Source organism: Rutidosis leptorrhynchoides, chromosome 5 (assembly GCF_046630445.1).
Source record: "Rutidosis leptorrhynchoides isolate AG116_Rl617_1_P2 chromosome 5, CSIRO_AGI_Rlap_v1, whole genome shotgun sequence".
NCBI lineage: Eukaryota > Viridiplantae > Streptophyta > Magnoliopsida > Asterales > Asteraceae > Rutidosis > Rutidosis leptorrhynchoides.
The window spans coordinates 62,577,240-62,602,498 of record NC_092337.1 but is presented as its reverse complement, the minus strand read 5'-3'; the positions used below and the strand labels follow the sequence as shown (position 1 = coordinate 62,602,498).

The 25,259-nt window shown below is 35.2% G+C and overlaps 4 protein-coding genes across 4 annotated transcripts; 1 reads left to right on the top strand and 3 right to left on the bottom strand.

Moving 5' to 3' along the window:
- Positions 1-5,415: 5,415 nt before the first annotated feature.
- Positions 5,416-6,110, bottom strand: LOC139848687 (uncharacterized). Its single transcript, XM_071838396.1, has 2 exons — positions 5,861-6,110; positions 5,416-5,759 (listed from the first exon to the last, which is right to left on the bottom strand). Exons 1-2 carry the CDS (start codon positions 6,108-6,110, stop codon positions 5,416-5,418), a joined length of 594 nt encoding a protein of 197 aa, XP_071694497.1.
- Positions 6,111-7,940: 1,830 nt separating this feature from the next.
- On the top strand, positions 7,941-10,102 carry LOC139850654 (pentatricopeptide repeat-containing protein At3g26782, mitochondrial-like). Its single transcript, XM_071840203.1, has one exon. It carries the CDS (start codon positions 7,941-7,943, stop codon positions 10,020-10,022), a length of 2,082 nt encoding a protein of 693 aa, XP_071696304.1. The 3' UTR covers positions 10,023-10,102.
- Positions 10,103-10,709: 607 nt separating this feature from the next.
- On the bottom strand, positions 10,710-12,315 carry LOC139846857 (serpin-ZX-like). The gene is made up of 2 exons (XM_071836402.1): positions 11,852-12,315; positions 10,710-11,474 (listed from the first exon to the last, which is right to left on the bottom strand). Exons 1-2 carry the CDS (start codon positions 12,248-12,250, stop codon positions 10,710-10,712), a joined length of 1,164 nt encoding a protein of 387 aa, XP_071692503.1. The 5' UTR covers positions 12,251-12,315.
- Positions 12,316-14,411: 2,096 nt separating this feature from the next.
- On the bottom strand, positions 14,412-16,614 carry LOC139846491 (serpin-ZX-like). Its single transcript, XM_071835977.1, has 2 exons — positions 16,228-16,614; positions 14,412-15,176 (listed from the first exon to the last, which is right to left on the bottom strand). The coding sequence occupies exons 1-2, from the start codon at positions 16,612-16,614 to the stop codon at positions 14,412-14,414; spliced, it is 1,152 nt and encodes a 383-aa protein (XP_071692078.1).
- Between the last annotated feature and the right edge of the window lie 8,645 nt (positions 16,615-25,259).

Sequence of the window (25,259 nt, the reverse complement as noted above, 5' to 3'; positions counted from 1 at the left end):
TTAAAATTTCTAATATTAATTAGTGAACTAATTTTCTGGGTTATAAAAAGTGGTTATTTGAATTCTACTCGTCGAGTAGATAAATTTTCATATAAAGCACGTCTCGTTTCGTTGAACGGTTGTCAAGTTATGGACAAAAGAAGTTTTGTAAATTTTGATGAAATGTTGAAACGGAAACTGAAATTCTCGCTGACCTGCGTTGTTTCAGATTAAAACAAAAATACCACTAAATTCTTTGCTGTAAGGTCTAACAAACGACTCTGGCCGTTTGTCAATTCGAGTCTCGACGATTTTTCTAAAAATCGTCAAAGTTGACTGTTTGGTCACATTTTAAAATTCTAAAAAGAGCTGGAACTTTTTATTAAAAATGTCAGTTTTGTATCAGTTGCCATGGTCGACCTGATGTGTGTTTACTTTTGCCAAAAATCATGTTATATCTTTGTGGTAACGAGAATTTGAAGGCTTTGACCGCTTGTCAATCCGAGTTTCGAGGAATTTTCTAAAAATCTCCAAAGTAGGCTACTCGGTCACTTTTGTAAATTTATTAAAGCTGAAAAATTAACTTTGAAACGCCGAAACCACGTTGGCAACTACGAGTTGTCTAGATTTAGTTTACTTCTGTAAAAATTTATGATTAATCTTTTTGGTAATGTGTAATTTTTATCTTTGGCCGTTTATCAATCGGAGTTTCGATAATTTTTCTAAAAATCGCTGAAATGGTCGTTTAGTCATGTTTGACCGAAAAAAATCATTTTTGTATAAGTTATTGTATTTTTGCATGCGACCTCGTTTTTACTTTAACCTTTGACTTTTGTCCTTGAACTTTGACTTTTTCCGTTAACTTTTCAGTTAATTTTTTCGTGTTGACTTTCTCTAAATACTAAAATACTATTTTATGATTATGATACCATTTGTGTTACGTTGTTTCACACGTCACCTTTTACTAGAATTTTAAATGAGCATGGGTAATATAACATGTTACTATACTGTTGAGTCAGACTCGAGCATTAGGATTGTGGTACACTATGACTTGGCCTAAATTGTTAGACAAATATTGACCGTCATATAAATATATATAATTAATATAGGTTCGTGAATCCAAGGCCAACCTTACACTTGTTCGATGATGTTATATGTATTTTTACTACAAAATACAGTATGGTGAGTTTCATTTGCCTTTTTTTTCCCTTTATATTTTTGGGACTGAGAATACATGCGCTTTTATAAATGTTTGACGAAATAGACACAAGTAATTGAAACTACATTCTATGGTTGAATTATCGAAATCGAATATGCCCCTTTTTATTAAAGTCTGGTAATCTAAGAATTAGGGAACAGACACCCTAATTGACGCGAATCCTAAAGATAGATCTATTGGGCCTAACAAACCCCATCCAAAGTACCGGATGCTTTAGTACTTCGAAATTTATATCATGTCCGAAGGAGGATCCCGGAATGATAGGGGATATTCTTATATGTATCTAGTTAATGTCGGTTACCAGGTGTTCACCATATGAATGATTATTTTTGTCTCTATGCATGGGACGTATATTTAAGAGAACTGGAAATGAAATTCTTGTGGTCTATAAAAATGATGAAAATAAATGATTATGATAAACTAATGAACTCACCAACCTTTTGGTTGACACTTGAAAGCATGTTTATTCTCAGGTTTGAAAGAGATCTTCCGCTGTGCATTAGCTGATTTTAAAGATATTACTTGGGGTCATTCATGACATATTTCAAAAGACGTTGCATTCGAGTCGTTGAAGTTCATTAAAGATTATATTTAAGTAGATGACAGATTAGGTCATTTATAGTTTGGATATCATGAAATGGTATGCATGCCTGTCAACTTTCGATGTAAATGAAAGCTTTTCTTTTAAAACGAATGCAATGTTTGTAAAATGTATCATATAGAGGTCAAATACCTCGCGATGTAATCATATGTTATTGTATTCGTCCTTATAGATTGGGACGGGTCATCTCAGTACTTGTGAGATTTTAGCCAAAAATTTAAATTTATTGAACTAAACTGTGAAATCGATTGCAGTATACTCCATATGTAGCGATTAAACATTCTTGTGAAGGATTCAAACCAAAAACAGCACCAATTTTAACATTTAATGATACTAAATATTGTACATATTAATTTGAAAAAAAAAAAAGAAATCTAGAATTTTCAATGGTCGAATTCTTCATAAAATTGTCATTATAACCTGAAAGATTATATGGATTTTGAATTTGAATTATAAAGAAAATGTTGACATTTTCCACCCAATCTATAGCTTACGAATATATATTTTGTAACACACAAAAACAAAACTTCCACAACTTTCTCATAATGTCGTCACATCACTCACAAAACTCCCATAAAACCCCCACAAAATCCTACCATAAAGAATTGTCTAAGTTGCTGTTAAGGAGATTGGGGTACGTGGGTCATTTTGCTTCTTAGTGTAGGAGTCTAGTAAGAGCCCTCCCAACGGAAACACCCTCACCACCGCCCAGCCGGTCGCCCAGGTGGGTGCCGATGGCATGCCACCGCCCAGGGGCCGCCCAGGGCTCCGCCCACCTCTTCGTGTCTGGTTTCGTGCGATTGAATCATAATTGAGGACGGAGATTTGGTATAAAAAAAATGACTGTTGGAAAAAAAAAACAAAAAAAACAAAAAAACAAAAAAAATTACAACGACTATATCAAACGTTTATGTGTTTTTTTCTTCCATTTAAACACTCTATATAAATCATAAAACATTTACTCATTTTACACCACAAAAACTACACTCCATTCTAATTTACTTCATTTTTCTGTACATTTTTTTACAATCTTTTTTTTTTCACAAACAATGAGTTCCAAAAAAACTCCAAACAAAGGCAAATTGAAACAACGCCCTCAAGCTCAAGAACCGAATTCGGTCGGTCGCGACATGATGCAAAATTTGCTTGATCAATCGCAACAAAGTATCGGGTTTTCTCGCTTTGCAAATGCTAATTCATCTAATGCATTTGCGGGTATGTTTTCAAACATATACACACAACAAACTCAACATCAACAATACGTCACCAACCAAAATTATCAACAACATATTCCCTATAATATCAACCAACAATCTCAACCATTTCCCATTTACACGAACCAACAATCTCAACAATAATCCCAACAAACACCATATTATCCAAGACTTCCTGACGAGTCCGATGATGAAGAAGTTCCCGAAACTCTGCGCCATGTCGATGTCGAACCCGAAGAGGAACGGGTGGCCGATGTTCGAGGGAAAAAAGTGAGGTGTCCAAAAGTTCCTTGGACTGATTTGGAAACAAAAATTCTAGCCGAGCGTTATGTGTATGTTTCGGAACATCCGGATGTGGGAAACGACCAAACTTATAATTCATTTTGGGGTGAAGCCCGAAGACAATACAATTCGTTAGTTAAAGAGCAAAAGTGTGCGGATCAAATAAGTGGGAAATGAGCTAAAATTCAAAGAGATGTGAAGATTTTTATTGGTATTATTCGAAGCTTGAGGAAATGTGGCAAAGTAGTTGTTCGGGGGAGGACATTATGAATGCGGCTCGAAAACAATTCAAACACCAAATCAAGGGCCGACAATTTGCTTTTGAGGATGCGTGGCAAGTTTTTAGAAATTGCCCATAGTTTATGGAAAGTGAAGGTATATCGGCTACCAACCAAAGAAAAAAAGCCGAAGAATTACCAATTCCAACCGAGGTTAGTTTGAACCCGCAAATTAGCACGAACCCCGACCCAACCCAATTTGAAAATTTATTTAAAGATAACGACCCGATTTGACGCCCTCCGAGTCGAGCTAAAAGTCAAAGGGATTCGTACTCATCCTATGCCGCGAGTCGTATGTCATCCGACGAAGTTCGGATAAAGATACTCAATCCGCCGAAGCATCTCAACTAGCGGCGACTAAAACCATGGAAAAGCTTTGTGAAGAAAGCGAGACGAGGACAATGTTGAAAAGTTTGAAGCTTCTTTCCAAACCGGTATCACGTGACTTGCCTCTTGACGAATACGAAATGATGATGAATTGTTGAGCGAGACTTATGAAAAAATATGCTAAGGAATTGACACGTCCGGACGACGACGACGACGACGAGTAGTTTATTTGTAGTATTTTTTATTTTTATTTATTTTTATTGTAACTTTTTTTTTAATTATTGTAACTTTATTTTTATTTTTAATGAAATTTTATTTTTATATTAATGATTTTTATGTTGAATTTTAATTATTTAATTGTTTAGAAAAAATAAAAAAGTAATAAAAATAAGGAAGAAATGTGTAACTGTTGCGCTGAGGTGGCGTCTAGTCCTGAAGGACTAAGATGAAACCATTGGGAGGACTCTAATGGTCTTAGAGTGCTCCCAATCATGACAGGACTTCTTCCAGGACTAGCCAACCATTCAGCGCCACATCAATACTTTCATCCCACTTCATTCTCAGGACTAAACTCAGGACTAAACACTCCCAACAATGACACTCCTCTTTCCATATTTTTATTTTCTTTTTCAATTTTTTTATATTATCAAATAATTACAATTATTTAAATAAAACTAAACTTTTATTGAAAAATTAAAAAAATATTACAATAATTAAAATAAAAAGTACATTAAAATAGAACATACAATTAAAAATAAAATTACATGAAAATATAAATAAAACTAAACTTTTATTAAAAATTAAAAACACTACAATAAATAATATTAAAAGTCCTATTCTTCATCGTCGTCTTCTTGATCTTCTTCATCCTCATCATCGGGAATGTGTGAAGGTCCGACGACATCTTGATTGTCTGGATTTCTTGTCGGATCATGTCTTATGCGATAATTAGGTGGAAGATTATGTATGTGTTCTACAATCATATCTCGTAATAGTCTATGCATGCCCACATCTCTTATTTCCGCGTCCACTCGCATATGCGCATCAACCCTTTCTTGGAATGATCCCGGTGTTCGTCGAACCGGACGATAATTATCCTCGAGTCCACAAAATGCACGGCCGTTGTCCTCGGTTATCATATTATTTAATATCACACATGCTAACAAAATTCTTCTAATTTTGCGGATACAATACGGTCGTGCCGGACGTTGAACAATTTGCCATCGGCCTTGTAGTATTCCAAATGCTCGTTCAATATATTTTCTTGCCGATTCTTGATACCTTTTGAATTTTTTTTTTTGTTTCGGGTCTATCGAATCCGAACGACTTAACTAATGTAGACCATTCCGGGTAAATTCCATCCGCCAAATAATAACCCTTAGTAAACGTACACCCATTAACCGTATACGTACATGGTGGTGCTTCACCGGCTAATAAGTCGTTAAACAAATCGGATTGATTAAGTACATTGATATCATTGTTTGATCCAACAGTTCTAATAAAAGCGTGCCAAAATCATCCATCGTACGACGCTACCGCTTCAAGCATAATTGACGGGTAACCATGGTCACCTCGTGTATAATGACCCTTCCAACGTGCCGGACAATTTCTCCATCTCCAATGCATACAATCAATACTTCTTAACATTCCCAGAAAATCATGTATTTGAGCATGTTTAGTGGTCAAATGTTGCACATCTTGTGCAGTTGGTTTTCTCAAATATTCGGGTCCGTACAAGTGGAAAACACATTTGTAGAAATTGTTTAAACAATCATATGAGGTTTGTTCACCCATATGCAAATAATCATCAAAAACATCGGCCGAAGCGGCATAAGCTAGTTGACGTATGGCGGATGTTACTTTTTGAACAATATTAAACCAAGTAATCCAGTAGCATCACTTCTTTGAATAAAATAACTAAAATACGAAGGAACCGGAGTTTGAGAAAAGTTCAAAATACCTTGACATATACGAAGAAATAGAGGTTTGCTCATTCGAAAACGATTACGAAAATAATTGTCCGGATATGTGGGATCGTCGGAAAAATAATCATTCCATAAAGTCGTTGCACGGCCCTGACGATCTCTATGTAAATATCTTCTAGGTGCCCATGGTATTGGTTCAACTTCTTCGTTATCACTTAATTCTTCTAACGCGTCAATTAATTCGAGTGCTCGATTCGTAGCGGTATTCGTGATCGATAATACCATATTTACGTCGGGATCGAAATTTGTGTTATTGGAACTCATATTGTTTATTTGAGTGTAAAAATGATGGAATGGGTAGAAAATATGAAATGAGAGTGATGAAAATGAGAAAGAAATTTATGTTTGTGTATGTAAAAACAATGAGAATGAGAGTAATATATATAATGTAAAAAGATAAAAAATTAAAAAAAAATCAAAATAGCCGTTAAGCTAGTCGTTGCTCATTTTAATTTAATTTTTTTTTTCTTTCTAATGGTATAAAACTAGTCCGGATGCGGCCCGCGCGATGCAGTACGGGCTTTCGGCTTGTGTATTCATATTTAACGTAGCGTTGTGTATTTACAGAGGGGAAAACGGCTCATGTCTTAAGCGCCGTTTTAGATGTCGTTCTCTTAAGCGTTTTTTAAAAAGTGTCTGTTTCGAACGTAGTTAGTTTCGTTTTGTTCGTAAAAATTTTCGAGTGTAACGGTGCTTTTGGAAAAATTCAACTTGCGGCGAACAGAAATATACGGGCTGTCGTTGTGTTAAGCGTTTTTTAAAAAACGTCCGTTTCACGTACAGTTAGTCCCGTTGGGTTCGTGAGACTTTTCCTAGTTGAACGGTGGTCTCGGAAAAATTTAACTCGCACCGAGCGAGAAGATAGGGCCCGTTAAAAATTCGGGTAGAAATAGTTTCTTTTGTTTTAATAAAATTATATATTTACGATTTCTACCACTGAAAAAGTGTGAACTCGAGGGGTCGTTGTGTAAAGTAAGTGGAAGTTGAGGGACCGATTGTAGTGTGAACGCAAACTCAAAACTACATTTCGAAATAACTGAAGCTACACATCTGGCCATGAGGTTTAGTATGTAAGGGTTAATTAATGGACCAAAGAAGCGTCCTCAATTCTGGTCAAAATGGACGAAACGGTGGACGATGGAGCTGGGCGGACCCCTGGTCTGACGTGGGCGGAGCTCGTGGACTAAGAGTTGGGACCGCTCTTAGATGATTACAAGTTCCGAATTACAGATTGTAATTCATTAATTTCTGACTTTCTTTTCTGCCTTAAAAAAAGTTCGATTGCTGTTTGGGGTCAGTATTCTATCGACTTGTAACTTTGTTTTGGTAATTGTGATAATTTAATGTCTAGTTCTATTTCTATAGAAAAAAGCCTTCAAGTTATAACATTATGGTTGAACCTTCAAGAAAAGGCCTTCTAGTTCTATTTCAATGGTTGAAGGCCGTGAGTATTTAATCGAACAAGCCCAAAACCGGGCCCAATCAAAAATTTTATTTACTCATTATTAGGGATGAACAAAAATTCCGAAATACCGATACCGTACCGGTACCTATACTAAAATACCGATGGTATTCGGTATCGGTATCGGCTCTTGATTTGAGACAATTTCGGTATCGGTACCATTCGGTATCCATACTGGTACGGTATCGGGAAGACCATTCGGTATCCATACTCATGCAAATCACTTCATACAACTTTTACACTACCTTCTATTTCTCAAAATGCCATGAAACCCTTGTCAAAAGATATATTCGTGAATATAATTCGAAAGGTATACCAATATTAATTGTGTAACAAAATTAGTTATGTGAATTGAAAAAAAAAAAGTTGTAAATATCGAAAAAAAATGTAAATTTGGGAAAAACGGGTATTATATCGAAAATACGAGTACCGAACCATTACCGATTTCAGTATTCGGTACGATATTCGGTTATCGATTTTCCTTATTTTCGGTATCGGTACGGTACCTATACTGATCTCATACCTACTCATTATTTATTTTATATTTTGATTTTGATTGATTAAAATAAAATGAGAATATATTTTATCAAGTAATGTTTCGTCGATGGTTCAGCATATGTAACAAAAATACAATCTCCGAAATCGATACACATTACGATAAAATCATTCAATCATGCAACACTTTACCATTACTAACTCAAATACATTCTGTTCTTACAACCACCGGCATTATCAAACAGAGTGTTCATTTAAGTGCACGTGTGATCATCAAATACGCCGATCACCTACATCTTAATGAAGCCAGATCTGTATTCAACGAAACAGATCATGAATCAAGCTCCTTTTTATGGAACACCATGCTCCGTGGTTATGCAAATAATGGGTATTGTACTGAAGCTTTATGGTTCTATTCACTTATGCGTGAAAGCGGTATCAAGCCCAATAATTACACGTTTCCGTTTGTTCTTAAATCGTGCGCGGTTGATTTGGTGATTACATTTGGAAAGATGGTTCATTCTGAGGTGATACGAACCGGGTTTGGGTCGGATATTTACGTTGATGCTGCTCTTGTTGATATGTATTCCGGGTGTGGGGTAATCGATGATGCACGCAAAGTGTTTGATAAAATGTCTAAGAGAGATGTTGTGTGTTGGACATCTATGATTACTGCTTATGAACAAGATGAGAGAGGTGAGACAGCGTTGTGGTTGCTTGGTCGAATGCAGGACGAAGGGTTCGCGTTGGATTGGGTTACGATTGTGACAGTTGCGTCTGCTGTTGGTCAGTTGGGAGATGCGAGAAAAGGTCGGGCTGTTCATGCGTTTGCTCTTCGAAATAGGTTATTACTTGAGGTACCTGTTGTGAATTCGATTTTAGCCATGTATGGAAAATGCGGGGAGGTTGAGTATGCGGAAACGGTGTTTGTTCATGCAAAGGTTAAACAGCGTATAACTTGGAATTCTATGCTTACTTGCTACACGCAAAATGGGTTAGCTAGTGAAGCTTTGAATCTTTTTGAACAAATGAAGGTATTTGATGTTATGCCTAATGAAGTTACAGTGTTGGTACTTGTTTCAGCTTGTGCGTATATTGGTTCCCGACATCACGCGACCAGAATCCATGATTATATTATAGAAAACAATATTGAAATTAACTTAACGTTGTGGAACGCGATAATGGACATGTATGCTAAATGTTCAGATTTGGACACTGCTGTAAAAATGTCTAAACAAGTACCTTTAGATCAACTTGATGTTAGTTCATACAACACTTTAATTTCGGGTTACGGTATGCATGGGTATGGGAAACAAGCACTTAGACTCTACAACGAGATGAAAAACGAAAACATTCATCCAAATCATATCACTTTCATTTCGATTCTTTCTGCTTGTAGTCACGCAGGGTTGATTAATGAAGGAAAAAAATGTTTTTTAGAAATGAAAGATTTTTTAGTGACACCTGACTCAAAACATTATGCTTGTATGGTTGATATGCTTGGTCGAGCGGGCCAGTTAGATGAAGCGTACGATTTGATTAAAAATATGTCGTCAAAACCAAACGATGATGTTTGGGGAGCTTTACTTTTGGCTTGTAAGATGTACGGAAATACAAATTTAGCAAAAGTTGCGGCTAATAATCTTTTTTGCCTCGAACCGCAACATAGTGGATATTATGTACTGATGTCGAATGTATATGCTGATTCAAGAAATTGGTATGAAGTTGGAAAATTGAGAGAAAATATGAAAAATAAAGGATTAAAAAAGCCCGCTGCACTTAGTTTAATTGAATTTAATAACGAGTTACATGGTTTTCATACTGGAGAACAGTTGGATTCGGTTACAAGAGACGTTTATAAGAAGATGGAGCAAATGATTATCGATTTGAAAAAGGCGGGTTATGTTCCTGACTTGTCATGTGTATTTCATGATGTAGAAGATGAAGATAAGGAAGCTATGGTTTATTATCATGGTGAAAAGTTAGCTTTGGCTTTTGGGCTTATAAATATTGATAAGAGCTTGCCTATTCGCATAACTAAGAACCTTAGAGTTTGCAGTGATTGTCATTCTGCTTTTAAACTGGTGTCTTGCGTATACGAAAGGAAGATTATTGTTAGAGATGTAAATCGTTTTCATCATTTTGAAGATGGGTTGTGTTCATGTAATGATTATTGGTAATCCATAGACGATTCTTGTGTTCAAATGTGAGTCATCATCATGTAGAGGATGTAACTTGTAAGTATTCTAAATTGGTCGAACAGGTTGGGTCGAGACCTGAGTCGGGCGGGCTCTAGACCCATTTTCTCTTTAAATATTTTTAGTGTTAACATAAATGAAAAAAATATACATATCCTATACAAAAATGTAACATTGATCCATCTAAACAAACAATTTTTGCATAAAGATTACCATAACATGATCATTATAGGTTTTTTATAAGACAATTATACCTAGGCAAACCAAGGTAAACTCTTGAAAAGCTCCCAAATTATTACAGTATAATGCTAACCTGAAGAAATTCAAAAGTCAAAAACACATTAATCTGGATATTTATATATGTACAAAAATGATAAAAATTTCCACTTCCATAATAGAATTATAAAAGAGGCTGCAATGAATCATAATACTAAAAACAGGAGAAAGCTTATGGAAGTAGCTACTTTCATACAATAAAGTTCCAAAACAAATTTGTAACTACTATGAAGCAAATATTAGATGTTAGATAGTACTTAAAATTTGTCAGTTAAAACCACAAATTCTATGTTTACCTAAACATAACAAAACTAAAGCACTGCATAATGTGCATCAACTAGACTCCTAAATAAAAGACAATCTAAATACAATCATAATAGTGCAATAACCAGATCAAGAAACACTTGGGTCAACCACCTGGCCCACAAACAGAATGCTTCCACTCGTATCTTCTCTAATCACAAACAAAAATGGATGACTTGCAACAAACTCCATATTTATGCATTTTGCAATAGAGACTGCAGTTGATGCTGCAGCTTCTGTACCTTCTTCATTGACTTCCACAAACGATTTATGATGAATACTCGAAATATATAGTTCGTCACCCCTTAAACATTTCGTTATATTAGTTATACCTCCAGGTATGAAAGGCAACACTAGACCTAATTCCTTTAACATATCAGAAGCTTCAAACCCATACGAAATCTTAAACTTTGGGATCATAACCTTCTCTACATCTACTTTTTCGCTTGGAATATAAGATTCGAAAAAGTCAGATTCTGAATCTATTTTCTCAACTAAACTTTGAAGGCCGTCCCGTTCATCTGGGAGATAAAAATACATTGTGAAACGCCGTTTATCTTCGCCTTGTTCATAAGGTAGGCCCAAGACTTTGAAACCGTCATATTGACGAAGAATTTGTTTTTGGTTAGTTGTCATATAGGGTACTTGAACTGTGCTTCCGTCGAGGCGACGGAAATCGTGTAGTCTTGTCATTGACCGGTCAAACTTCTCCTTCCAGACTCCCTTAAAATAGAGAGCATTTGCAAACAATATTGCGGTTTCATTGCTAGCCGCATCAACTGGAAGCAAGTCTTTAATCAGCCCACTAGTTTTCTTTTCGGCCCACATATTCACTTCATCGGCTACCTCATTAGGCTACATTAATCAATAAATACAAATTTTATACTACTAGTGAAGATTAATGACAATTTGGTATCGATCCCACCACCACACTAAGAAACATTAACCATAAGTCGATAATAAATTGACAAAACAAAAAAGTAATATTACTAAAATGACTAAACTTTATCATGTATTTTTTTAAGTTAACTTAACCATCAAGATGAATTTGGAAACATTCAACAACTTCAAAACTTTAACTATTCAGGAAATATGGATTAATGGCTAACACAATGTACATCACTAAATATGATATTTCTTAGTTATAAAAGGGGTGTTTAAATGTGATCTTTTGTTATATATAGTTGCGTACTACGGAGTATTAACAAAAAAAAAAAGTTGTGAAAACTAACCTTATTCCTGAAATCTCCAAACTTACAAGCAACTTTATGACGACTTTTCCTCCTATTTTCATAATAAGAACGACGATAAAGTGTCTGCTCAACCCAAATTCCATTTGCATACCTTAAAAGAGGTCCACCAAATGGGCTGCCATCACCCAAAACAGAGGACACATGCTGCGAACGAGCATTGACGTCATCAATACCTTTTGCTTTCAAATAAGATAGCAACTGCTTGAGTGTTTCTCCCGTCGAACCCGCCGCAACTGACCTCAGGACTGTATCAATAGAAAGTGGCGAGAAAACAACGTTTGATGTGTTGGATAAAACGTGGGTTGCAAGTAACTTTTTTCCGGTAACATGTTTTTCGTAGTGTTGATGAGGGTCGTTCAGAGTGGTAGCAGTATACATAAGAAACGCAATATAGATTGAAGAACAAATACAAATACAAAAAGATACAAAAAAGAACCCAATATTTCTTCCTCGTGTATGAGAGTTTGATCCCGATCTGATCACCATCACAACCGAAATCTTTACACAACCGGAAACTTTACCTTCAACCGGAAATTTAGTTCAACTGTAAACTTTATATTCAACCGAGAAAACTTTTAACCGAGAATTTTTCGTAGTTGCAGGTTCGGATTTTATTGAGTTAATTTCTGAATCAGAAGACGCAATTTATTTTGTTTAGGTTATAAAACAATAAATAATTTAGATCAGGCCCAAATAAAGTATGCTAAATAAATTCAGATCAAGCCCATGTAATACAAATAAATTATATCGGGCCCAAATTTAGATCCGATTGTCTACTTAACTGAGTCAGCTAGAGTTAACCTGAAAGGGCCAATTGTGTAAACTTTTGTTACTTTGACTGATTTTTTATAAGTTCAACAAAAGCTTCATACACAACTTTGGGATCAACTTTAAGGGGTTTTTTTTAACAAGAAGTCGAATTCTCAGCAAGCAACAAATGAGAATGATTTGAAAGAACGGATTCTCAAGTTGAAAAATGAGCTTCTCAACGGGAATCAGAATATAAGTTGAAAGCTCATATTTTCAGGAAATGGTTTACATCTTTCTCAAATTAAATCAAGAGAAGAAAAACTATAACGGAAAATGTATACTCTTCAACAAGATTTCCAATGTCAAGCAACAAGGACTTACACAAAAGCAATCTCAGACTGATGCATCAGAATCCAAGGCTGAAAGTTCTTCTCTTCTTATTCAGAAGCTCGAAATTGAAGAAGGTCGAAAACAAACTCAACTTATGTCTCTAAATGATAAATTGTTAAAAAGTGAGTCGGAAAACACCACTTTAAGTAAGAAAATCTCCGTACTTTAAAATGATGTACTCGGTCAGTCAACATTCTCTGATGTTAGGAACACCGTATTTCTTTGCCAACGAAAACAAATTTCAAACCAAATTGAGAATCTGAAAAAACAGATTACAAGTTTGAAATATCTAGGTTTGAAATTGAAATTCAAATGATGACAAGTGTTCTTGTATATGAGAAACACAAGTTTGCACAAGAAGTTGCAAAATGATGTACATATTAACTGTGAGGTCTGATCTTAAGAACTTTTTTTTTTTTTTTTTTTTTTTTCGGAAAGGAATTATGTTATTAATAATCACAAGACCACCATACAAAAGGAGGGACATACCCCACACCTTTAACACCAAAATAGACACTATGGCATCAACCAAAATAGACTTTTTTTTTAACGGCCCAAAATAGACTTAAGTAATTCTTTCTTAGTCAAGTTTGACAATGTTGAACGTATGTTAGAATCATTTAGGTGTAAATCTCTAAACTACTTCTTAGAATCTGAACCTAAGGTGCATGAAATTCAGATTCTAGAAATCAAGATAGATTCTCAACCTAAGGTAGATTCTATACCTATATGAATTCAGGATTATCCGCCGCGTTTCGTCGGAAATGATTTTGGTATGGCCGGTATTACAGGTTTTAGTTGTACATTTGGTCACTTTGATTCCTAGCTTGTTTATCTTTGTTCACCTGTTGGTGGTTAGATTGCATTAGGCTTTACTTGTTTGTTTGTTCTATTGAGTATTGTATCTGATTTAGTATTCTGATTTCCGTTTGTAATTGATTTTTTGTTCTTTTGAGTATTGTATCTGATTTAGTATTCCGATTTCCGCTTGTAATGGTAAGTACCTTTTCTAATCTTCGAATCTTCGAATCTGCTTATTTATATTATTTTATTTCGAAAAATATTAATACCTACATAATATGATAATATGAGCAATGTTATATCGTCAAACTTTACCTCTGTTTTTCTCCCTGTACTAATTGTCTCAACATGTCAAATTGTCAATAACTTAATATACACATGGTACATATGCTTAATATACACATGGTACATATGTTGAAGGTAATTTATATAGAATAACTTATTAGTTAGAAACAAATATAACCATCATAAATGATCAAGTCAAAAACCACTTGAATGCGATTTGTGAGAACGTTCTATGCAATTATGCATTGCCTCTCAAAAGTCGCACTAAACTCACTTTTGGCTGGATAAACACACAAAGACATCAAAAACACGATCAGTTGATAGTTGGGTCAACAACCTGACCCATAAACAACACGGCTCCACTTGTATCTTCTTTAATCGCAAACAAAAACGGATGATCTGCCACAAAAACGGGTTTTCTGCATTCCAAAATAATGACTGCTCCAGTGACCGCTGCAGCTTCTGTACCTTCTTCGTTTACCTCCACAAATGATTTATGTTGAATGCTCGAAACATATAACTTTTTATCCGTGTAAGACATGTCACTCAAACCATGTGTGGTGCTAAAAGGAAACAAGAGGCCTAATTCTTTCAATGTGTCGGAAGCTTCAAACCCAAATGAGATCTTAAACTTTGGGATCAAAAATTGCCCGACCTCTACTTTTCGGCGTGGAATGTGACTCTCCAAGAAGTCAGATTGTGAGCCGACTTTCTGTATTAAAGATGAAAGGCCGTCTTTTGCATTTGGGAGGAAGATGTACATCGTGAAACGCCGTTTATCATTACCATTTTCATATGGAAGCCCCAATACTTTGAAATCATCATATTTGTGCAAGAATTGTTTTTTCTTACTTGTCATGAAGGGTACTTGAACTTTGCTACCATCAAGAAGGTGAAAGTCAAAGTCTTTAGTCTTTGACGGGTCAAACTTTTCTCTCCAGGCTCCCTTAAAATAGATTGCATTTGCAAAGATGAGCCTTGTAAATTCATCAACCGCATCAAGAGGAATGATGTCTTTGATGAGACCATTAGTTTGTTTTTCGGCCCACAAATTCACTTCTTTAGCTACCTCAGCAGCCTTCAATAATCAGGAAACGTACATCCAATTATTAACTATTACTGTACATATAAGGCATTTCAAGATTTCAAGGTTTTAAATGTAGTCAATTGAGACAATGTAAAAACGAATCGGCAAAGTTGGAGACTAGTCAGAGTCTAATTAGACGTAGACCAACCTTGACTGTCACTTTTTTGTCTTACTTTGATCGTGTAATTCCGACTTTGAACAGATCAAACTAAATAAATCCGACTTTAATAGATTAAATTGTGTAGGATCGTTTCAGGTCCACCAACATGTACGACATATAAACTCATGAGTTCCACATTACTCTAAAACCAATTGGTGATAGAGTGAGGTTCCTATAAGCTTATATACATATATTTGGTTCTATCACTTTCCGATGTGGGACCATTATTCATTTCCTTAACCGATTATCTCCAACAATCACCCCTTAATCGGTTAACCCATGCTGCTTGACGAGCATTGGTGATCATCCTTGCTCTTGCTTTCTGCATGCTACTTGCTACATGCTATCGATCACCGAATTTCATCATCTTGCGTACCGTTTACTTTCTCCCTTCTCCGGCTCTGATACCACGTGTATGATCGTTTCAGGTCCACCAACATGTACGATATATAAACTCATGAGTTCCACATTACTCTAAAACCAATTGGTGATAGATTGAGGTTCCCATAAGCTTATATACATACATTTGGTTCTATCACTTTCCGATGTGGGACCATTGTGCATTTCCTTAACCGATTATCTCCAACAAATTGGACTTTGACAACTTTGACCAAATAAATCAACCAAGTCAAAGACTAGTCCACTACTTGTCAGACTACTTCAAAATTCCGCGTAGTTAGGATGAGTCGGGGACTTCCATGGATGTTTGATAATTACTTGATTTGGTGGTTTATAGATTATTACTAAATTTTATTTCACTACACATATCTATTAATATTACAATTCTACTTCTATGAGATTTTGAGCAGGGATTAAACTAAGTATTTAGAATTTAAAAATTTTAAATAACAAAGAAACAATTGCGAGTAAAATAGAACTAACCCTGGTTTGGAAATCGACTTGATTACAAGTAGCTTTATGAACAGTTTCCACAACCTGTTTAAAGGAAGGTTTAAGAGTAACAGTTTGCTCAACCCAAGCTCCATTTGCAAAAAACAACTGTGGCCCACCCACTGGACTACCATCTACCATGATCATGGACACAAGCTGTGAAGAAAGAGCATTGAGTTCATCAATGTTTTTAGCTTTTAAAAAAGATAGCAACTGGTCAAGTGTTAGGCCTTTGGAACCTGCGGCGATCAAGTTAAGAACGACATGGATTGAAAGTGGAGAGAAAACAACGTTTGAGTTGTGGGATTTGTTCAGAAGGTGATTTGAAAGTTTGATAGAAACATGGGTTTGGTTTTTGATTGATTGTTGAGTGTTCATTTTTGTGAAGGAACTTAAACAAAAGAGATAGATTAATGAATGAGATGGTGTGACTGATATTGTGGTGGTGGGAAGACTATATATTTGATGTTTTGGCAACATTGTTAAGGAACCTGGCCGGCTTGACTAATTTAATTAAACATACTTCTTCCCTAAGATTCATTTAGTTTAGATTAAATTTTAATTAGCATGATTTAAATAAGATATTAGTCATCATCTCACATTATTATTATCATCATTGATTACGCATCCATTGAAACATAAAAGAGACAAATGTCAAAACCACATTAATCTGCAATTTGGTGTAGGTACAAATATGATAAGAATTTCCATTATAGAATTACAAAAGAGCCTGCAATGAGTCATAATACTATAAAACAATATAAAGTTAATGAGCGAAGCTAATTTCATACAATTATGTGATGCAAAACAAATTTTTAGTTCACAGTAATACAACTATGAACACCAGACTCTCACTTTATACAATAAATAAGATTTAAAGTGCAGAAAATGAGAGAACACGATGAATAGAATAAGTGATAGATAATTGAACGTGCAAAGTACATCTTCAAAATAAACCATACGTCCCTATTTAAACACCAAATCTGGAGATTTGGTTTCCAAAACTACTTAGCTATAAATAAGGAAAAGATAAACTAAAAACCAAACTAATTTGCTATTAATTCAAAAGTCAACTCTGGAGATAAAACTGAATCTTCAAAACATATCTTCTTAATCTGCAAATATATCTCCAGAATAATCTTTAGCTTTGGCTTCAAGAAATCTTCAACCGTTGACTTCAGTAAATGCCAGTCTGCAACTTCAGACTCTAAACCTCCAGACTCTAAAATCTGCAAAATACTTTTGACTCGTCAGATTATTATTCCCAACAATCTCCCCCTATCTGATGATGTCAAAACAACATGTTCACCTACTTAACCACCTTAGCATACTCCTTTTCAATAAGCTTACACTTGCTCTTCATATGATGAATGTTCTTCAATATGTTCAGCTTGCTATACAAGTGTTTCAACAATTGTACCCTGAAAGGAAATGTTTGCTCTGTTTCACACCTGGATAATAGATTAATTAACATATCAATACTAGCCCTTCAAAGTGATCACACCTAATCAGCATCCTTTGATTTCCTGTGGTCTTAATCATTAAACCATCCAAGTACTCAACAAACTTATTATCCACAAAATCCAAATGTTCAGGAACAACATATTTTTCAACATGTCCCTTAACCCTTCTCTCTTTCATCTCCAGATTAAAAGTTCCACAAAACACCTCATAATCTTTAGTACTGATGAACCCTTCTTCAAACACCAAGTGAATCAACATACACACTCTCTTCAATACTTCATTCACAATAACTTGATCACCTGCATACTCCTTGATACAAACAGCTATGCCTCTCCACTCACAAAAACCCAAACGAACAATTTGATTCGTTTTAACTCTTAACCTCCTGTCTGGCAAATGAGTCATTGTTAACAATAGAGTCACACCTTCAACCTCAGATTTTTCAACCTCAACTTTCACAACATCACCATCATATCTTCTGAATCTGAACCTTTTATTCATCTGAGCCCTAAGATCACCATCTGTTCTTTGTGTAGCAGCAACCAAAACACCACTAGAACTCCCCTGAATATCACCAACACCCCTAACAGTAATATCAGTAATATACCTAACAGTAATATCCTCCCCCTCAACCTGATTCCTGTGTGATTGCTCCCCCTCAATTTGAGCCCTCTTGGATTGCTCCCCCTCAATACCTGCATTATCTTCATCAGTGGACCTTTTCCTTTTCTCCTCCTTTTTGACATCATCTAAAGGAATAGAAGAAAGAAACTCCCAAACTTCATTTTGTTGAGCTTTAAGAGAACTAAAATCAGATGCAAACCCAGTAAAGCATTCTCTTAGTTCATCAACACCAACCATTTTCTTCTCCAATGCTGTCAACCTTTGAACAATATCTGTGACAGACTCTGCACTACTTGAACCAGTCAACCCCTGCACATCCCCAACCATCCTCCTCACCTCCATCATCTCAGCTTTAGAAACAAAATTATTATTAAAGTGAAGATTAAGGTTATCATATTTAGACTACACATCAGAAAGCTTGTCATCAAACTTCTTAGTCAAAGTGGTCAAAACCTGATTCAGGCCAACCATAGTGACTTGTGCCTCAGGCCAACCTGGGTAAGGTTGGTATGTCCTCAAAACCTTTCTGTTGCAAAGTAGGGCGATCTTTGGACATAGAAGGATTTGAGGCCTGTATCACACCTTGTGACATGAGTGTAACATTGGCAGCATGTGCAAGAATGTGTAAGGATGGAACATTTTGGATGGATAGTGACAGACTTAAGTCTGGGGTAACAGTTGGCTTGGTCATTGCAGCTGATTTTTGGATTTGGTTATTTGAGTCCAGGATTGGGACTTCTTCAAATAAGTCAACTGAGTTGGTTTCTTCAGTGACTGTAATATGGGTATCCAAGTTTACTATCCTATCAGGTTCAGGTTGGATCAAAAGCACTCCTCTCACCAACCTCTAGCAGAGGTGATGGAGTAGTACTAGAAGCACCTTGCCTAGTGGATTGTTGAGGTGAATCCACAAGTGCTGTATCATCTAAGGTTTCAATTATGGTGGTATTCTCAGTATGAACTGGTGAGTTCGTAAGGTGGGTTGAGTGAGAAATTTGCTCAGTAGCAGTGGGTGAACATGGGTTAGAATGAGGTGGGATTTCCTCATTCATGTCCTCAGCCTGCTTTGTATGAGTAACAACATGGGGTGGAGTTTGTGGGGGGTAGAATCTGATTGCTCAGACTCTAAAGACTGTTGACCATTGTTGTGATCTTCTTCAGACCCTGATTGCTCAGATTCTGAGGAAGATGCCCCTGCAGACTCTGATTGCTCAGAATCTATAGGTTGGTCTGCACGGCCAAGATTGACCCAATGCATCATAGCAGGTGTGAGAGCAACTTCTTGATCATTCACAATATGGCTGTGAAACATTCTGACACTACATTCTGGAATAGATCTATACTCATACACACGAAACACTTTAAGCCCATCATACAAAGCAGGAGTCATAGCTTGTTCAAACATAAGACTCAAAATTCTGATAAAAGGCACATTATGATCCCTTGGAGTTTTTTCAGCGAGAACCAAGAGTTCATTGAAGTACAAACGTGCAAAATCAATATTCCTTCCTGTGACTATAGCATGAAACAGATAAGCCTCAAAATCATTAATTTCAGTCAAGCTACCACACTTGAAACTCAGACTTCTAATGATATTCGACAACAAAAACATCCACCTTGGAGAAAATATACTGATCTTAACAGATGATGAATCAGTTAAAGGTTGACCAACCATAGAAAAACAAGATCTCACAGCAGACCTTGACACAGTTCTAACAAAGTTATCTTGAACAGGAAGATTTAAAGCAACTCTTAAATGATTTTCAGTAAGAGTTAAAGAATTTTTACCATCTCTATAAGTACCAGTGATAGTCCTAGCTTCCCTGTTTCCAACGCAAGTGTACCAAAATTCTCCTAACATCTCTGGAAACATGATCGTTGTCTTGAAGAAAGCATCCTTCAAAGGGTGATTTCGCATGAACAATACCAGATCCTCATACCCTTCATTAGCAAAATTCGCAGGAATAGTATCACAAGCAACCCTATTGTTAGCCGAAACCTGCACATCCTTTTCTCCTCTGATATCTTTAGCCCTAATCATGTTATCAGTGGGAACAAGAACAAAAGAAATGAACTTCATATTTGCCATTAACTTCAGCCAAAGACTTTCAAGAACACGAGTGAATTATAAAAACCGAGAGAGGTTTTGAAGAAGATGATGATCGAATGAGAGAAATTAGGGTTGATGATTGAAGATTAATTTGAAGAAGATTTTGAAGAAGAAAAATTAGGAGAGATATAAATACCCCTGACACAAAAATTTCAAAAAGTTACCATTAACCCCCTTCAAAATTTAACTTTTTACTTTAGAAAACCGAATAAAGAAAACCTTTATTGACCAAATAAGGAAACAAGTTTATAGTAAAAATACACCAGCAGAGTAAACCTTTCCAGACTCTAAATAACATGATGTCATCCAGACTCTGAATATGAAGTAATCCAGACTCTAATTAATTTTTTTTTTATAGAATAATAGTTTAGAGAGTATCATCACTGGACAACATTTCAATTGATGGATTTAACATTCCAAGTTGTCTGAGAAGATAAAAATGCCTTTCTTCAGGAAGTGTTTTAGTGAAAATTTCTGTCAATTGATCCTTAGTACCAATATGCTTTAAAAACACTTTGCCCTTTTTAACACAATCCCTTATAAAATGATGCTTGATTTCAATATGCTTGGTTCTTGAGTGAAACACTGGATTCTCAGTAATAGCAATTGCACTCTTATTGTCACACATTATTGGAGTTTTGGTCAATGTTAACCTAAAATCCAGAAGTTGATGTTGCATCCAAAGTAACTGAGCACAACAACTTCCTGCAGCAACATATTCAGCTTCTGCTGTGGAAGTGGCCACAGAGTTTTGCTTTTTACTAGACCAGCTAACCAACTTTCCACCTAGTAATTGACATCCACCAGAAGTACTTTTTCTGTCTAATTTGCAACCTGCATAGTCTGCATCTGTGTAACCAATTAGATCAAACCCCGAGTCTTTAGAATACCAAAGACCCAGGTTAGGGGTACCTTTTAAGTACCTAAAAATTCTTTTCACAGCTTTATAATGAGACTCCCTAGGATCAGATTGGTAACGTGCACAAAGACATGTAGCAAACATTATATCAGGTATACTTGCAGTTAAGTAAAGCAAAGATCCAATCATACCTCTATAGGTTGATTGACATGTGGATTTCCCAGACTCATCTTTATCAAGCTTTTCAGAAACACTCATTGGAGTTCTTAAAGAGGAACAATTTTTAAAACCATATTTAGTTAACATGTCAGAAATGTAGTTACTTTGGTTAATAAAAATGCCCTCAAAACTTTGTTTTATTTGCAACCCAAGAAAATAGTTTAAAGTACATAAATTACTCATTCTATATTCTTTAGACATAATGTCAGAAAACCATTTTCTCAAGTGTAGATTAGTAGACCCAAAAATAATGTCATCAACATAGATTTGAACAAGTAACACATCACCTTTCTCCTTTTTGATAAACAAAGTCTTGTCAATAGCTCCTCTGGAAAAATTCTTTTCTAGAAGAAATATTGACAAGGTATCATACCAGGCTCTGGGAGCTTGCTTCAGACCATACAATGCTTTCTTCAGCTTGTAGACATGCTTAGGAAATTTCTTACTTTTAAAACCAGGAGGTTGTTTCACATAAACCTCTTCTTGCAATTTACCATTCAGAAAAGCACTCTTTACATCCATTTGAAATACCTTAAAATCTTTGTGTGCAGCATATGCCAGAAACAATCTAATAGCCTCAATTCCAGCAACAGGAGCAAAAGTCTCATCATAGTCTATTCCTTCTTCTTGTCTATACCCTTGAGCAACCAACCTTGCTTTTTTTCTGATTACAATACTATCTTTATCAACCTTGTTTCTGTAAACTCGTTTTATGCCAATTGCAGTTTTACCAGCAGGTTTTGGAACCAACTCCCATACATCATTCCTTTCAAATTCTGTCAACTCTTCAGTCATAGCCTCAACCCAATCATTGTCAGCTAATGCTTCATCTACTTCTTTTGGCTCAATTAGTGAGAGAAAATTTGAAAAGAAGCAGTAATTTGCTATAGCAAAATCTGACACAGGTGTCTGAGAAGAATAACTAGGTTTAGGCAAACCTGTAAGATCCACAACATAGTCCTCAAGATGCTTTGGAGGAACTATATTTCTAGATGACTTTCTAGTAGGAACAACAGGATCCAAGTTGGTATTTGATGACTGATCACTTTCTTGAATGACAACAGGCTCATCTTCCTGTAGAGCTTCGTCTGTGTGAGTATTATCTGCAGATTCATTTCTCAATCCAGACAAGTTAGGTTCATCTGACTCAGACTCTGAATCCTGAGTCTGAACACTGTTTCCAGAAATTAAATTTGACAATTCACCAAGTGCAGATTGCTCAGTGATGGATGACTAGTCCATTTCTATAGAACTTTCATCAAAGGAAACATTAATGGATTCTTCAATCTTCATTCTCCTCTGGTTATATGCTCTGTAAGCTTTAGATACAGAAGAATATCCTATAAATATACCTTCATCAGACTTTGGCCTCATCTTATCAAGCTAATCTCTTTGATTTAAAATATAGCACTTACACCCAAAAACATAGAAGTAATGAATAATAGGCACCTTTTTATGGTATAACTCATAAGGAGTTTTGCCATGTTTCTTCACAATCAAGGACCTATTTTGAGTATAACATGCTGTATTGACAGCCTCTGCCCAGAACCTTAGAGCAACATTTGATTGGCATAGCATGGTTCTGGATGCTTCAATAAGGGTTCTATTTCTTCTTTCAGCAACTCCATTTTGTTGTGGAGTTCTAACAGCAGAGAAATTTTGACCAATTCCAGACTCTTCACAAAAATCAATTAATGTGACATTTTTGAACTCAGTACCATGATCACTTCTCAATTGTTTAACAAGAACACCCTTTTGAACTTGCTCTCTTTTGATCAAATTTATGATTTCTTCATGAGCATCACTTTTTGCAGCTAAGAAAATAACCCATGTAAATCTAGAATACTCATCAACAATCACCAGAGTATATCTTTTCCCACCCAAACTACTAGTGTTCATTGGACCAAATAGATCCATGTGGAGCATGTAAAGTGGATCACTAATAGTAGCTAGGGTTTTTGAGGGAAACTTTGTTTTGGTCTGTTTACCCATAATACAAGCAGAATAAGGTTTATCTTTCTTAAAAGGTTGTTGTGGAAGACCTCTTACAAGCTTCTTTTTGGAAAGCTCATTAATGTTTTTAAAATTAAGATGAGAAAGCCTTTTGTGCCAAAGCCAATTGAGTTCAGGGACAGTCTGTGTAGTGACCCGAACTTTTTCATGTTTATATATATTAAATGAAATTGTTATTTATATGTTGAAGTGTTTTCAACATGTTAAGTAATCAAACTTGTTAAGACTTCATTAATTGAAATAGGTTTCATATAAACAATTGACCACCCAAGTTGACCGGTGATTCACGAACGTTAAAACTTGTAAAAACTATATGATGTCATATATATGGATATATATATAGTTAACATGGTATTATGATAAGTAAACATATCATTAAGTATATTAACAATGTACTACATATGTAAAAACAAGACTACTAACTTAAGGATTTCGAAACGAGGCATATATGTAACGATTATCGTTGTAACGACATTTAATTGTATATATATCATATTAAGATATATTAATACAACATAATATCATGATAATGTAATAATTTAACATCTCATTTGATATAATAAACAATGGGTTAATAACACTTAACAGGATCGTTAACCTAAAGGCTTCAAAACAACATTTACATGTAACGACTATCGATGACTTAACGACTCAGTTAAAATGTATATACATGTAGTGTTTTAATATGTATTCATACACTTTTGAAAGATTTCAAGACACTTATTCATCCTCGTAGTGTTTTAATATGTATTCTACTTAACAAAAATGCTTACAATTACATCATCGTTCAGTTTCATCAACAATTCTACTCGTATGCACCCGTATTCGTACTCGTACAATACACAGCTTTTAGATGTCAGTACTATTGGTATATACACTCCAATTATCAGCTCTTAGTAGCCCATGTGAGTCACCTAACACATGTGGGAACCATCATTTGGCAACTAGCATGAAATATCTCATAAAATTACAAAAATATTAGTAATCATTCATGACTTATTTACATGTAAACAAAATTACACATCCTTTATATCTAATCCATATACCAACGACCAAAAACACCTACAAACACTTTCATTCTTCAATTTTCTTCATTAAATTGATCTCTCTCACTATCTTCAAGTTCTAAGTGTTCTTCATAAATTCTATAAGTTCTAGTTTCATAAAATCAAGAATACTTCCAAGTTTGCTAGCTTACTTCCAATCTTGTAAAGTGATCATCCAACCTCAAGAAATCTTTCTTATTTATAGTAATATATCTTTCTAATACAAGGTAATACTCATATTCAAAATTTGATTCAATTTCTATAACTATAACAATCTTATTTCGAGTGAAAATCTTACTTGAACTTGTTTTCATGTCATGATTCTGCTTCAAGAACTTTCAAGCCATCTAAGGATCCTTTAAAGCTAGATCTATTTTTCTCATTTCCAGTAGGTTTATCCACAAAACCTGAGGTAGTAATAATGTTCATAACATCATTCGATTCATATATATAAAACTACCTTATTCGAAGATTTAAACTTGAAATCACTAGAACATAGTTTAGTTAATTCTAAACTTGTTTGCAAACAAAAGTTAATCCTTCTAACTTGACTTTTAAAATCAACTAAACACATGTTCTATATCTATATGATATGCTAACTTAATGATTTAAAACCTGAAAACACGAAAAACACCGTAAAACTGGATATACGCCGTCGTAGTAACACCGCTGGCTGTTTTGGGTTAGT

Coding starts and splice junctions, on each gene's coding strand:
- LOC139848687 (XM_071838396.1), bottom strand. CDS start 6,110: ATGGTATTATCGATCACGAATACCGCTACGAATCGAGCACTCGAATTA. Junction 5,760..5,860: donor ATTTCTTCGTATATGTCAAG/GTATTTTGAACT, acceptor TTGTTCAAAAAG/TAACATCCGCCATACGTCAA.
- LOC139850654 (XM_071840203.1), top strand. CDS start 7,941: ATGTTTCGTCGATGGTTCAGCATATGTAACAAAAATACAATCTCCGAA.
- LOC139846857 (XM_071836402.1), bottom strand. CDS start 12,250: ATGTATACTGCTACCACTCTGAACGACCCTCATCAACACTACGAAAAA. Junction 11,475..11,851: donor TTGGAGATTTCAGGAATAAG/GTTAGTTTTCAC, acceptor TGATTAATGTAG/CCTAATGAGGTAGCCGATGA.
- LOC139846491 (XM_071835977.1), bottom strand. CDS start 16,614: ATGAACACTCAACAATCAATCAAAAACCAAACCCATGTTTCTATCAAA. Junction 15,177..16,227: donor AAGTCGATTTCCAAACCAGG/GTTAGTTCTATT, acceptor TGATTATTGAAG/GCTGCTGAGGTAGCTAAAGA.